Source organism: Notamacropus eugenii, chromosome 3 (assembly GCF_028372415.1).
Source record: "Notamacropus eugenii isolate mMacEug1 chromosome 3, mMacEug1.pri_v2, whole genome shotgun sequence".
In the NCBI taxonomy this organism is placed as follows: domain Eukaryota; kingdom Metazoa; phylum Chordata; class Mammalia; order Diprotodontia; family Macropodidae; genus Notamacropus; species Notamacropus eugenii.
Genome location: NC_092874.1, coordinates 20538064 through 20552554, shown reverse-complemented (window position 1 = coordinate 20552554; position 14491 = coordinate 20538064). Strand labels below are relative to the sequence as shown.

The 14491-nt window shown below is 44.0% G+C and overlaps 1 protein-coding gene across 6 annotated transcripts in view; it reads right to left on the bottom strand.

Moving 5' to 3' along the window:
- The window catches only part of WIPF3 (WAS/WASL interacting protein family member 3), a 76526-nt gene that overhangs the window by 44149 nt on the left and 17886 nt on the right, over nt 1–14491 (bottom strand). For all 6 annotated transcript variants that reach the window (XM_072651040.1, XM_072651037.1, XM_072651036.1 and 3 more), the window contains one exon: nt 5206–5353. In XM_072651040.1, the coding sequence (XP_072507141.1) occupies nt 5206–5295 (90 nt within the window). In that variant the 5' untranslated portion in view covers nt 5296–5353. The remainder of the gene's footprint in view (nt 1–5205; nt 5354–14491) is intronic.

The following is a 14491-nucleotide window of genomic DNA, read 5'->3' as shown; positions in this document are numbered from 1 at the left end:
AAGGTTTGTTGGAGGTGGGACGTGGTGTACATGTTTGTCTCTTCCAGTGACAATGGCAGCTGTGTGGCTAGAGCGCTTGGTCTGGAGTCTGGAAGACATGAGTTCACACTCAGCCTCAATCACTTACTAGTGATGTTACCCTGGGCAAATTACATTACCTCTCTAAATCTGTTTCCTCATCTGTAAAATGGGGATAATAATAGCACTTACCTAGCAAGGTTGTTGTGAGGATCAAAAGCGATAATATTTGCAAATCTCAAAGTGTTATAGAAGTGCTGTCATCTAACATTTATCATTATTTAGATCTGTAAAGGTTGTTAGAGAGGATCTAGGTCAACCCCTTCAATTTACAGATGAGGAAACTGAGGCCCAGAGATGATCAATTCTAGAGCCATATGAGACTGAGCTCATCTCGTCTGACCCTTCATACGTCTCAGACAAGTGAAGCTATGTTTCCATTCACACCAGCATTAGTTGGCACATCATGGACTTGAACCCAGGTGCTCTGACTCCTCAGTCTAACTTTTTTTTCTAGGATTCCATTTTCTTAGTTAAAAAGCACCCAAATGGTCAATGGTCATGACTGCGTCTTTGCTCTCATCTCATTCACTTCAAGGGGAGAGCCCAGATACACATTGGTCACTTTTTTTATCTACTCTCTAAACCAGACACATTTATGCAAAATGTCCAGCCCCTCTTAATTTTAGAAAGAAAATCCCACTCCTGTATAAAAGCCCTGAGCCAGCAAGTCCTGGAAAGGTCCTTTTCTCTTCCTCCCCAACTTGGAGAATGTGCCCTGAAAGAGAAAATGGGTCCCACCAATCTTCTGATAAAGAGACTATCTTTCCCAGCAGTAGACTTTCTACTATCCCCCCCAACAGTGCCAAGAACAGGCAGGCATCCATGCCTGGCTCCCATGCTGTTGGCTTCCCATGTTGACCACATGGCTCCAAAGCGGTGCTCTCAGTGCCTAAGGATCTAGAGGATCTTGGATCTGTTCTATGAGGGCTGTTTGCTGCCCTTCTCCTTGACCAAAAATCAGGGATGGATTTGGGCCACAAGATGTACAAAGAGGGGGCATGCCCAAAGAAGCCAAGGCCCCTCCCCTGGAAGATGTAAGGAAAGCCCCATTGTACGTGCTCATTCATTGAAAATCAAGACCAAGTAAATATCAAGTAAATTGAGAGGGTGCTTGAAGGTACTAGAGTGGAACCTTGAAGAGCACTAGGGAGTCTGACAGGCCTGGAGATAAGGAGAGAGAGCATTTCATAAGCAGAGGACAGTGTGGACAAAGGAATGGGGGTGAGAGATGGAGTGTCACCCCCAGTCCTTTGTATACCCTCTCCTCTGCTCATGGAATGGACAGAGATATATGGCTATATAATATAGAATGCTACATATCCATAATATATATGATGTAATCTATATTATGTAGAGATGTATGGCTATATAATATAGAATGCTATTACACACACACACACACACACACACACATTTTAAAACTGATGTTCCAAGATACATTTCATTTAGCAAAGAGGGGTGACTACAAGCAATAATTTCCTGTCTAAAAGGTCAGGGCTGAAGGGGACCTTAGAGGTCATGAAGTCCAATCCCTTTGTTTTATGGGTTGAGACAAAGAACAGTGGAAGTGGCTCTGCCACATTGACGTCAGAAGCAGGATTAGAACTCGGGATCTTGAGTCCTAGCTCTGTGCTCTTTCCAGTTGAACCTTGGTTAGCTTCTGACAGAGAGTTGTGCTATTTCTGACAGATGCTGGCAATGAACTGTGGTAAGAAGAAAATGCAATGCCAAGGAAGATTGGAAGGGACTGAAAACCCCTTCCAGCCTAAACGACTGAGGATTCCAAATTCAGTATCCTCAGCCATTTTCTCCTCTCCCCCACACTTTTCTTTGATGCTTTAAAAAAAAAAAATTCTGCCCATAATTATCTTATCCCTTTTAATTTACAAAGTACTTCTCTCACAACAAAATAGGAATTACTATCCCCTTTTTGCAGAGGAGGAAAGAGAGGCCCGGAGGGGTTAAGCAATTTGTTTAGTCAACACATTTAGTTAAGAGTCAGAACCAAGCCTAGAACTGAGGTCTTCCCCCCAGCCCAGGGTTCTTTTCAGTATGCCCCACTGTTTCCCAATAAAGACAAGATTCTGTCCAAATAAGACACAGTCATGGAACTAGGGCCCCACCCTTCGCTCTCTCTTCTCCTATACAGAACCAACAGCTTCACCTGCTTCTGCAACCCACGTGGTCAAGGTCAGTATGTGTTAACATAGCTCCTCAGTGCTATCCCACTAGAGAGAGACAAAGGGGCTCCCTCAGGGTAGTGGGGAGCCAAAACAGCTGAATAATGGTGAGCTAACTGCCTGGGGGTCTCTTCCAACCTCATCTCCCTGCAGGTTTGGAGGTCTGTTCTAGAGTGGCATTACGGATCTTGCAAGAGATCTATGCTCAGCTCCCCTGTCACCTCCTGAATAGGAGTGAAGCGCCTGAGAAGAAAGAGAAAGGCGGGGGATACAGGCCACAGGGTCTGGGGAGATGGCAGTCAGGTTATCCCTGAGAAGGCATACTTGGCATCTTCTCAATGCCAAGAGGAAGCGCCAGAGCACTGAGGTCTTGTCCCCCACAGCCAATCACACTGCCAGAAGCACAGGAGGGGCTCAAGATGTAAGCAGAAGGATCAAGGAAGGATAGCCCCTGTTGTTGTTTGAGAGGACCCCATGAACAGAGCCTTGAGAGGGCGCGTGATGTAAAGGAAAGGCACCTGGCCCTGAAATCAGGGCGCCTTGAGTTCAGATTCTGTTCCTGGCATTTCCTAGCTATGTGACAGTAGGCATAGTCCTTAACCTCCAGGTCAGGGAGTCCTAACCTGGGGTCCACGAACTTTTTTCTTTTAAAAAATGTCTCTATTCTGACATAGCTGGTTTCCTTCATAATCTATGTATTTTATGTAAACATTCTGAGACAGTATCTCTAGGGCTCCCGAGAATTTGAAAGGGGTCTGTGACACAAAATGAGCTCAAGAACACTGCTCTAGATAGGGATGAAGAATCTGAGAAGAATATGGGACCTCAGTGGCCATTCATCGAATCCCTACCCCTAAAGGAATTCCTTCTATTAACATACCCTCCCCTTGCCCCAGAACCAGCCCCTTCCCCCATGACAGGCCATCCCACTTCTGGACAGTCCTAATAGCTCAGAAGTTTTTTCCCTGACCTCATGCCTCAGTTTAGCTTTTCTGCAGCTTCCACCTGATTGCTCCTAATTCTGCTCTCTGGAGCCAAATAGATCAAATCTGTTTCCCAAAAGACAGCCCCTTGATAACAATAGTAGCTGTTATGTTCCCCCTTTTCTGGGGCAATAACCTCATGATCGTTTGAGAGTGGCTCAATACTCCTGAATGCTGGTTCTTTCAAGACTTGAGCGTGTGGCTCATCTGGGTCAGGGGACCTGAAGTCATCCTACCACCTCTTTACTTCTCTTGGGCATCAAGTCCTCTTTACAGCAAGATCCCCATTAGTTCAAGTACTGAATTCCCTACCGTGGCTGAACAGCCCTGCCTGCTCCTCTGAGGCTGGAACTGATGACCACTTCTCACTCTGAATAAAGCAAATTGGAAAAGGGCAACCACTAGCACGGGATTTCTGCTTGATGTGTCTGACACCTCTGGTCTAGAAGTCCCCTCTGGGGTTTAGACTAAATAACATGCAAGACCCTCTCCAGATTTAAATCTATGACTGGTACTCTGAGATGGTCTCCAATTTATCTTGTATATACCTCGTTTGCATGTAGTTGTTTGCATATTGTGTGTCTCCCACCGGACTGTGAGATTCTGGAGGGCAGGGAGTGCTTTTATCTCTCTCTGTATCTTTGGTGCTTAGTACAATGTCTGGTGCACAGTAAGGTGCTTAATAAATGCATAACTTGACTTGCTGCCTCTCCTACAGCTGATGCTTCCCCTTCCTATCTGTGTGACCTTGGGTATGTCACTGTCTCCCCTCCAGTGCTGCCCTTTTCTTATCTGTAAAACTGAGGGGTTGGAGCAGATCCCTAAGAATGTGATCCTACAAACTTCAATCTGAATCGAGACCTGCGAGCAGACGCAGCAGGAGACAGGGAGGAGAGTGGGAAGAATTGGGAGTAAAGGGCCCTGGGTTCAAATTCTGCTTCTTAGCTGTCGGATCTTCCCTTCTCTGGACCTCAAGACTAACAGCTTGGCCTAGATGACCTCCAAGGTACAGGATCACAGACTCGGTTCTATTTTGGGCTCTAATCACCTCCAACATGTGGAAACTTTGAGTCACACTGTCCTGTGGCCAAAAGAGGGAACTTCTGCTGTGTTCCTCAGTGAACTGATATGTGTCCAAGCAATGGGATGAGTGTTTGCAGAGGGAGGGAGGAAAGAAAGAAGTAAGGAAAGGAAAAGAAAGAAAGAGAAGAAGAAAGAAAGGAAGGAGGGAAAAAGAAAGAGAGACAAAAAGGAAGGGAGAAAGAAAGGAAGGAAGGAAGAGAGGGAGGGAGGGAGGGGAAGGAAAGAGAGAGAAATGAAGGAAGGAAGAGAAAGAAAGGAAGAAAGAAAGAAAGAAAAAGAAAAAGAAAGGAAAGAAAGAAGGAAAGAAAGAAAGAAGGTTGAGCTGACCAGCACTAATCCTGGGGAGTTCAGGGTTTCTTGGGCAGGAGTGCAGTCCAGTCCGCTTCATTAAGAGGCCCCTATTTCTCTTTTCTGACAGCCTGCAGTAGCTGGAGGCTGAAGCCTTAGTGTGGGGAAACCTCCTGCCAGATCATTAGATGCCCCAATCCAAAGAAGCACTTTCTGCAGCCTCTCTCACAAGTCCTACTCAAGCCTTACAAGGGGAAGCGATAACAGAAAGGACAAGCCGGGCAGAGTCCATTAGGGAGTCCACTTTAGGGAGCTGTTTTCCCACAGCAGGAGCCAAAGGAGAGATTACTCAGGGAGGCCAGGGAGAGATAGCAGAAGGGGCCTGAGGAATAACAGGATTGGTTGCCACAAGCAGCCCTGCTGAAGGCTTTTAAACCTGACCTAGACACCCACAGAGTGATTGGCTACCTGAAGGGAGTTGCCTAAAGCTAGAGAAGTCCTTGGCAGCTTTCTGAAACCCTGGAAAGTGCTGAGCCAGATCCAAGGATGCTTTCACTGTCTAAGGAGCCAAGATGGAAATCAAGCCTTACCGGAGATGCCAAAGGGGGAGGGGGTGGAGGCGCCCCGATGGGGGGAGGCGGTGGGGGCAAAGGTGGTGGTGGGGGCGGTGGCACTGGCATAGGTCACGGCTTGGATGTTCCCTTGCTGATGAATAATCCTAGAAGACCGTCCTCAGTTCTGAAAGACAAAAATGGAAATGTAGCTTATGAGTGTTTAAATGTGTATGTGGAGAAAGAAGGGCGCAGGGGAGAAGACGTCCCTCCTTTGAAGCATCTCAGAGGAAATGTCCATCCTGGGAGGACCAGATCTGTCAAGGCCAGCTAGGCCCTTCACCAGCAAGGCCACAAGCTGGAGGATGTTTTAGCCACACAAAGTTGCGAAGACCAAGTACAAGAGCTACAATCTATGTGGGTGGCGGAGCTCCAAACAAAAGAACGTGAGATCCCAGGACAGGCAAGTGAGGGCTTCTATGGAAGTAAAATGTCCAGATAGCAATCATGATAATAATAAAAATAGCTACCTGCATTTCCATAGGTAATCTATGTGGCAAGACTACATTTATACGAGAATAATCATAGCACCTAGCTCCCAGGACTTTGGTGAGAGGATTAGTGCTTGTAGACCTCAAAGCATTTATCGATTTTGTTATTATTATTATGTCTCAAAACTAGAAAAGTACTTTCTCTATGTTACTTTATTTAATATTCACAATAGCCCATAAAATGACTTACAAATATTATTATTCCCATTTAACAGATGGGAAAACAGTAAAATGGTGAGCTCCTGATTGCACAGCTGCTAAATGTCTGAGGTAGGCACAAATCCAAGTTTTCCCAATTCCAAAGCCAGCGCTCTAGCTCCTAGGCAGTGTGGTCCAGTAGGGAAAGAGCCCTGACCTTGAATTTGGAAGAGCTGGTTCAAAACCTCATTTGCTACCAAAAGGAAAAAAAAAAAAGCAAAAGTATTCCTGAAAACTCCGTCTTCTCTCCTCATCTCGAAGCATTCAGCATTCTTTCCCCATTATCTTTTCCTTCACACCTGTCTCACTTGGCCTTTCTCCTGGCCAAGGCAAACCCTTCTACATGCACCTTGATTCCATCTCACCTTCATTTCCAGTGGAATGCCCTTCTATCATCCCCACGCTCTCACTAATCTTTAATCACCTCCTACCTCCTGACTCTTCCTGCTGCTTAGAAATGCACTCATGTCCTTCCTTCAGTCTAAAAAAAAATATCCTTGTTTGAACCATCTATTCCTGCTAGATACCATCCTATGGTACTCCTCCCTTTCTTGACTAAATTCCATGTGGTTTACTACATACTACAATGATAAAATTGCTTTGTTGCTGTCTCCATCTCCCTAAGCACTTCATACTGTACTTCTCCCTTCACCTTTTTGGGTCCCTGACTTCCTCCTATGAGTGTGTCTTCTTCATAAAATAATGCAACCCTGCTCCCTCCTCTTCACCTGTTCTGTTTCATTTGAATAAGTTTTACCTATTCCTGGTGAATGCTGAGCGCACCTGGTACATCTACTTCCTCTCCTCTCTCTTACTTGACTGTAAAACCTCTGTGATCTGGCTTCCCTCCACTCTGGCTCCTGTCTCTGTCTGGTCTGCCCTCTCTCCTCATCTCCACCTCTTAGAATGCTCCAAGGCCCAGTCCAGAGACCATCTCCTACAGGAAACCTTCTCTGGGTCTCCTCTCCTCTAGAGAGTACTTTGTATAGGTCTTATGTCAAATCTATTTGTGGATAGATCGCTTTGCTCGGGAGAATCTAAGCAACTTAAGGGCAGCAACCATCTTGTTCTGTCCTTTGGATCTCCAGCACTTAACATGGTGCTTTGCACATAATAACTGCTTAATAAATATGGAATGAATGAATCTACAAGCACATTAAGGGATGTGGGTTCTTACTTCCCTTTGGCCACTCTGATACTGTGATAAGGGATATGTTTTGGGTTTCCTATCTGCCATTATATTTGGAACATGTTATAAGTGCTTTGAGCTCTTTGGAATGAAAGAATAATTTGACATAGCATTGGACCACAGAGTACACCCCCAACATGGTTACTCTGTAAAATTGTTGAATTCACAGTCTCCAAATGTACCTGCAGTCAGGGTCTAACAATGGGTAATGTTACTCCTCAGAGATGCACCAAAGGAGTGCAGAATGAGGTATCCACCCACTGGAGACCCCAGAGGGCAGATCTGGTGGTGTCACAGAGAGACCCAACACCTCGTCTGGTGATGGACATACCTCTTCCACTTGCACAAAGGTCCCCAGATCCCCGAACCTCAGAGACCATCAAGTCTAAGCTAGTTCTAAACAGAAACACCCTCAACAAGTGGACATCATGTCTTGGCTTGAAGACCTCCACTGAGAAAGAAAGCACCACCTCCCAAGGTGAGCCATTCTCCTTGGACAGTAAGAAATGTTAGCAGGAAGATTTCCAGATGCAAATTTGTGCCCAGTAATCTCCAGTCAGCTTTTTGCAGCCCAGAAGAATAAATTAAATTGTACTTTGATATGCATAGAATCCCTTCAGATATTCTAAGACCACTATGTTCTTTTAATCTTCTCCAGTTGGAATGTGTCCAATTCATTCAGCTGATCTTTGTATAGCATAATTTCAAAGCCCTTTACTAAGCTAGCCACTTTTCTCAGAATAGTCACCACTTTATCAATGTTCTTCCTCAAAAATGCCCTCCAGTACTGAACGTAAGCCCTGATGGGGCAGAACATACAGGACTTCTAGTACCTCTGACCTGGATACTATATTTTTCTCAAAGTAGCCTATGACTGCATGGTTTTCTTGGCTACCATAGCGTACTGTTAACTCATCTTGAGCCTGCGGTCAACCCAGATGGCCAGATCTTTTCCCAACAATCTATCTTTCATAACCATGAGGCAGTGGGGTATAATGGAAAGTGCTAGACCACACAAGACATTGCACTCACACTGTGACAGATGCAAAAATCTGTCATATATTCTATGCCCCCAGAAAAGCTTATAATCAAATCAGGGAAATAAGAAAGGTGTGTAAAGCACAGGGACGAGTATGGAAAGTATTAATGCAAATTTTCTTTATGGTTCATTCTTTTTGGCCCCTTCTTTTCTTCTCTGCCTTGGTGACACTGAGCTAGGCTAGGGACTTGTGGAGTGCTGACTTGCTGAAATTCCACCAAATTATTTTTCAAGTTTCATTGTTCAAGGCTCTTTTTATATACAGACATTGCTTGATTGCTTTTTATATAAAGTCCTTTGGGGGCAGATCCAGCAATTAAGCAATTCTATGGAGAAGCATTTATTCAAATCTGACAGATCCGAATGGGGAGCACCAGAGACACAGGCTGCACCCATTAGCTCTTGGCGGCTTCTCGCCCACAGTATTAAAATGGGAATTTTCTGGAAATGTGTTTAAAATTTTGAAAAAAAAAAAAAGGTTCATAATGTAGAGAAAGGGAAGATTTGGAAAGGCTTTCATTCTCTCTTGACTTATGGAATTCTCCGACATTTGTAGGATTCATGACTTTGTAAGCCTGGGTCCTTTGACCACTGATGTGTTGGTCCTTTTGTAGATTGTCTTCACGACTTACTCCAGGGGGGAAAATGCCAGCTGGTGATGAATGGTCTGGGAAGGAGCTTCCAGGTCTGGAACTCTTAACCAGGGTTCTGTGAACCTGTATTTTATAAATATTCTGATAACTATTTTAATATATTTAGTCTCCTTTGTAATTCTATGTATTTTATTTAATATACTTAACATTATTTTGAGAAGAGGAGTCTGTATCTAGCTGCCAAAGGGCTTCACGGCATATAAGTTAAGCACTCCTTTCATGAGTGATGGACAAGGCTGATGGTTGAATCAAAGAGACACAAGATGGGTTCTCTTGAAGTTTATCCAAGTTGGGAGGTTGAACCAATGCTTGCATACCTCTGGTAACATCATCTAGAACCCAGGATCCTCTCCATGGCACCATGAGGTAGGTGGCACTATTGCTCAGTGTTTAGCACAAGTAAATGTCCTGAAACAGTTTAGAAAAATAAAATCCTAGGACCATCCACTCCTTACTCATCTCTGTGTATACTTTCCAGAGGTAGCATGGTATAGTGGAAAGCATACCGGATATGAAGTCAGAGGATCCGGGTTCAAATGCTTCCCCTCTCAGTAACTTACTAGCTATGTTACCTTGGGTAAGTCACTTAACTTCTCTAGGCCTCAGTTTACTGATCTGAAAAATGAAGAGATTGGAGATTTAGCCTCTATGGTCTCTTCTAGCCCTGATGCTACAGTCCCATGAAGCTTCTCTCGATACCCCCAATTACTATTTGAACTCAGTGGCAGTACGACAGATAGATTCAGGAAGATATAAGTTCAAATTCCACCTCAAGTTCTAGGTATATGTCACTTACCCTCTCAGTCTCAGTTTCCTCTTCTGTAAAATGGGGATAATAAGATTACTTCTATAAAAAGGATTGCCACGAGGTTAACATTTGTAAAGAGATTTGTGAATATTAAAATTCCATATAAATGTTAGCTATTCCTACTATTGTTCACTTATAAATACTTTATTTATAAACGTGTTGTTTACTCTTCATGGACCGCAAGCGTCTCCAATGCCTCCTATGTATTGGGCTGGTCGTACACTCAGCACTTGTCGAATGAATCAAGGAATCGGATCAGAGGTTTAAAATGAGGAAGGACCTGACACGTGACCACACAATTCCACTCATTTTACTCATGGTACCTGAGATCTAGACAAGCCAAGGGACTCACCTAAGGTCACCCGGGTACCAAGTGGCAAAGTCAGGATTTAAATCCAGGTCTTTTGGCTTCAAATTCAATGCTCTTTCTACCACACCCCATAAGCACTAGAGAGAAAAAGCAGCACCTTCACTCCACATCTCTCCCTTATTGTCCCCAGACCTTTCATTTTACATTTTCATTGGTTAATTCCTTTAAAGAATAAATATTGATTATACCTCCAGGAGGCACTAATGGCAATTAGCTTATGTTTAAATATCTAAGGTGCGCAAAGTACTTAATTTGCACTATGTGATCCTCAGCACAACTCTAGGCGGGAAGACCCACCATTATCATTCCCATTTTACAGATGAGGAAACTAACAGTGAGAGCAGAGTGAAGTAACTTGTCCAGGGTCACAGAGCCAGTCAATGTCTGAGGCAGGATTTGAATTCAGGTTCTTCCAGAACTAAATTACACAGTGAAAAAATAAAGCCTGAACTACCTTATCCTTCAGGAACTTAGAATCTGGTTGGGGCCCAGTACGTTTAACAAATTTAAAACCTTATGCAGACTTTTGGGACACCCTGCGTGACACAAGGTAGAATGTGCCAAGGAGGAGGAGGGTCTAATAAATAGTTGCTCTTGTTTATGCTTTGGGGTTTATCGTGATGTGGACTGACTGTAACAGGAAAGTCTGAAGGCCAGTGCATCAAGAAAAGTCTGTCGGGATCACTGGAGTTGGGCACCACTGACAGAAGTGAGTGACAGAACTGGAGGGAGAGAAAAGGGACAGAGGGACAGGAGGAAGGGGCAGCAGAAAGAATTCTAGATTTAGAATCAGAGATATGTGAGCTCAAATCTTAGCTCCACTCCTTACTCTCTGTAGGACTGCGTCTGCACCTCAGTTTCCCCATCTGTAAAATGGAGACTAGATGAGATCTCTTCTAGCTCTAAGTTTGTTCTCCTATTATGAAAGCTCTTGTGGTGTGGGCTACCTTCGGGAAACTGCAGAATTTCCAACTGGGAAGCTGCAATCTGCATTAGTGAAGGAGACAGCACCTCAGGGATGGTCATAGATTCATAGAAGTAATAACATATTTAGGTTTTACACCCCAATAAGTCAACAGGCATTAAGTGCCTACTATGTGCCTTGCATTGTGCTAAGTTCTGGAGATAAAAAGAAAAGCAAAAATGCAGAACTTGCTTTAAAGGAAAGGTATTCTAATGGGGAAGACAACATGCAAACAGCCATGTACAAACAAGATGGTGCCAGGGTATCCCTAAAGTCTTGGTGCTGTTTTAGGCTTAATAAGCACATTTCGATATGCAAAGAATAATACAAAAGAGGCATGGTCTGTGAGACCACGTACTTATTCCCACTAATGGAGCTTATCTTTTTTCCCTTGTTATCACTGGAATCTAAAGTGTCGGTGTTCATACTTCCCTTGTCTGCTTCCTCTTCCAATTTCACCTCTGTTCACTTCTATTTTTTTTAAAAATGATTGACACTTTTTTACTGTCCTCATTTTACAGAAAAGGAAACTGAGGCAAAATCAGAAACTTTAAGTGGCTTGCCTGGCTCCCATGTATTTGAGGCAGGACTTCAATCTTGGTCTTCCTGACCTCACTGGGTAATGAGAAGGGGATGGATCAGGGCTGCCCTTAAAGTAAGGATTCCAATCTGAGGTCTGTTAAATGGATATGAGTGGTTTCTCTTGTAATCATCTGTATTTTATTTTAATCATTTAAAAACATTCTGCTGAGAAGGGGTCCATTAGGCTTGACCACCAGAGGCATCCAAAGAATCCCATTCAGAGTAGATTCTCCTCCAGCACAGTCTTTAAGCAAAGGATCCTGGGGACACAGATTTAGAGTTAGAAGAGACCTTAGAGGTCATCTAACCAAGTCATTCTTTTTACGGAAGAGGAAACTGAGGACTCAGGAAGTCAAGTGACTTGCCCAAGGTTACTCAGGTAAGGTATTAGGGTCAAAATTTGAACCCAGAACCTCTGACTCCAAAGCCAGGACACATCCCACTGCCTCTTCTTACAAGCTGGATGACCATTTGGGGAGATGTTGTAAAGGGGTTTCCCTTCCCAGTCAGGCATGCATTGGACCATCTGGCCTTTAAAGTCTGGAGGGGTCACTTCCAGCTCTGATGGTATGGTTCTGTGCAAAAAGAATGGAAAGGAAGGTTGAGGCCAGATTATGGGGCCTCAGAAGATGCAAATCCTCGTTGGAACTGCCTTATTCCCTGCACGCAATATTCAGGTATGGACTAAGTAAGGCAGCGAGGCTTGCCTTTATTCTGGGTGGGCCCAGTCGGGTGGCAGAGCTGTCAGTACTAATGGAGGTTTGTGAAGACCTGGACCTGTCCAGGAGCAGGGGCCCAGTTACTGAAGCAGGAGCCCAGAGCCAGAGCTGAGAGGGGCCTGAGAGGCCGGCATCCCAATCAGCCCCTTTGTTTTAAGAGAGACTTGTATTGATAGCTTTTCTTTTCACATCATTGACATTTCCCAAGGCATCTCTCCTTCTCCTCCTCCAAGAGATCATATTTGTAAAGTGCCTGGCATACAATAGGTGCTTAATAAATGCTTGCTCCCTTCCCCTTCCCATCCCTTAGACCAAAAAGTAAAAAAGTGAGGGGAAAGCTTAGCAAAATTAAACAACACACTGAAAAATTCCAGCGTTATGCACACAAGCCCCTCCTTTTACAGATGAAGAAATGGGGCCACAGAGGTGTCCCAGGACATACAGGGGGTAGTGATGAAATTTTAACCAAAGTCCTAGAACTCCACTTTCCACTCTCTGTTACCAGCCTTAGGAGTTAAAAATAATATATGTGTGGACACATACACATGTGTGCACATGCATATACACAGAGAGTCTGAGGAAGCTGTGGATATACACCCAAATTTGTATGTGCACATACGTATGTTTAGTTAGGATTAGAGTTGTGTGTGTGTGCCTATATAGGCACACACACATATATGAACACACACCTCCATATACATACCTGCACACAAAGACTACTGAATAAGAGGATAGAATGTCTAGTGAATGGGTCTTGGGGTTCAGAAAAAATGTGCTCTATATGCCCACAGATAGTAGGTGCACTAGGGGTAGGTGTTGGGTTTAGAAGAGGCTCTCAGCCAGTGGCCACTGTCTCTGCCAGGGGCCCCCCATCTCATGCAGCAATGCCTTCCTCCATCAGCCCCACTCAAGACAGATGGAAGACCCCATATGGGCTAATGATACCCTCCATGGGTGATGGCACACAAAAACAGTTCCAGGTGAGGAATGCAGACCTGCCACTGATGCCAAACTGGCAATGAGCCCACCCAGTCGCCATTCTCCCTCTAGACAATCTGTCCATAACCTGTAGGGATCCAGACAGGGATTGGACCTCAAGTATGTGCTGAAATACCAGTATGTTGATGAAGGAAGTTCCCCTGGGTCCCGCCTAGGCTTCAGGAGCTATTTCAGAGGCAATCCAGTCCCTAAATCAAAAGGGAAAGCCTTCATCAGTTAATAATGGGCACAAAGGCTTTGAAAGTATCAGCAGGTACCACATCACACCTATAAGATTGGCAAACATGACAGAACAAGAAAATGATAAATGCTGGAGAGGATGTGGGAGAGTTGGAACACTAATTCATTGTTGGTGGAGCTGCGAGCGCATCCAACCATTCTGGAGAGCAATTTGGAACTATGCCCAAAGGGCTACAAAAATGTGCATACCCTTTGACCTAGCAATATCGCCTCTAGGACTGTATCCCCAAGAGATCATAAAAATGGGAAAGGGTCCCACATGTACAAAAATATTTATAGCAGCACTCTTTGTAGTTGCCAAAAACTGGAAGTCAAGGGGATGTCCATCAATTGGGGAATGGCTGAATAAATTATGGTATATGAATGTAATGGAGTACTATTGTGCCATAAGAAATGATGAACAAGAAGACTTCAGAGAGGCCTGGAAGGACTTATGTGACCTGATGCTGAGTGAAAGGAGCAGAACCAGGAGAACTTTGTGCACAGCAACGACCACAGTGTGTGAGAGTTTTTTCTGGTAGACTTGGAATTTCGTAATAATGCAAGAACTTATTAAAAAAAAAATAATAAAATCCCAATGGTGGTTCTCTAAGGCAAAATGCCTTCCACACTCAGAGAAAGAAATATGGAAGTCATTCGCAGAATGTAGCAGATCATGTTTGTGTATGTGTATGTGTTTGTGTATCATGTTTTGATTTGTTATACGATTTCTTCCATTTATTTTAGTTCGACTACATAGCATGACTATAGTGAAAATGTATTCAATAGGAAAGTCTATGTAGAACCTATATAGAACTGTATGCAGTTGTGGGGAGGGAGGGGGGTAGTGGGGGGTAGGTGTGAGGGGGATAAAATCTCAATTGTATGGCAGTGATCATTAAACATTAAAAAATAATTAAAATAAAATAAAAAAATAAAGAAAGAAAGTATCAGCAAACAAGCTCCCTCGTGCCCCCTGACAGATCTCATCTTTGGCAGGTTTGAATAAGAATGGGGAGACAAAGTTCCCAACA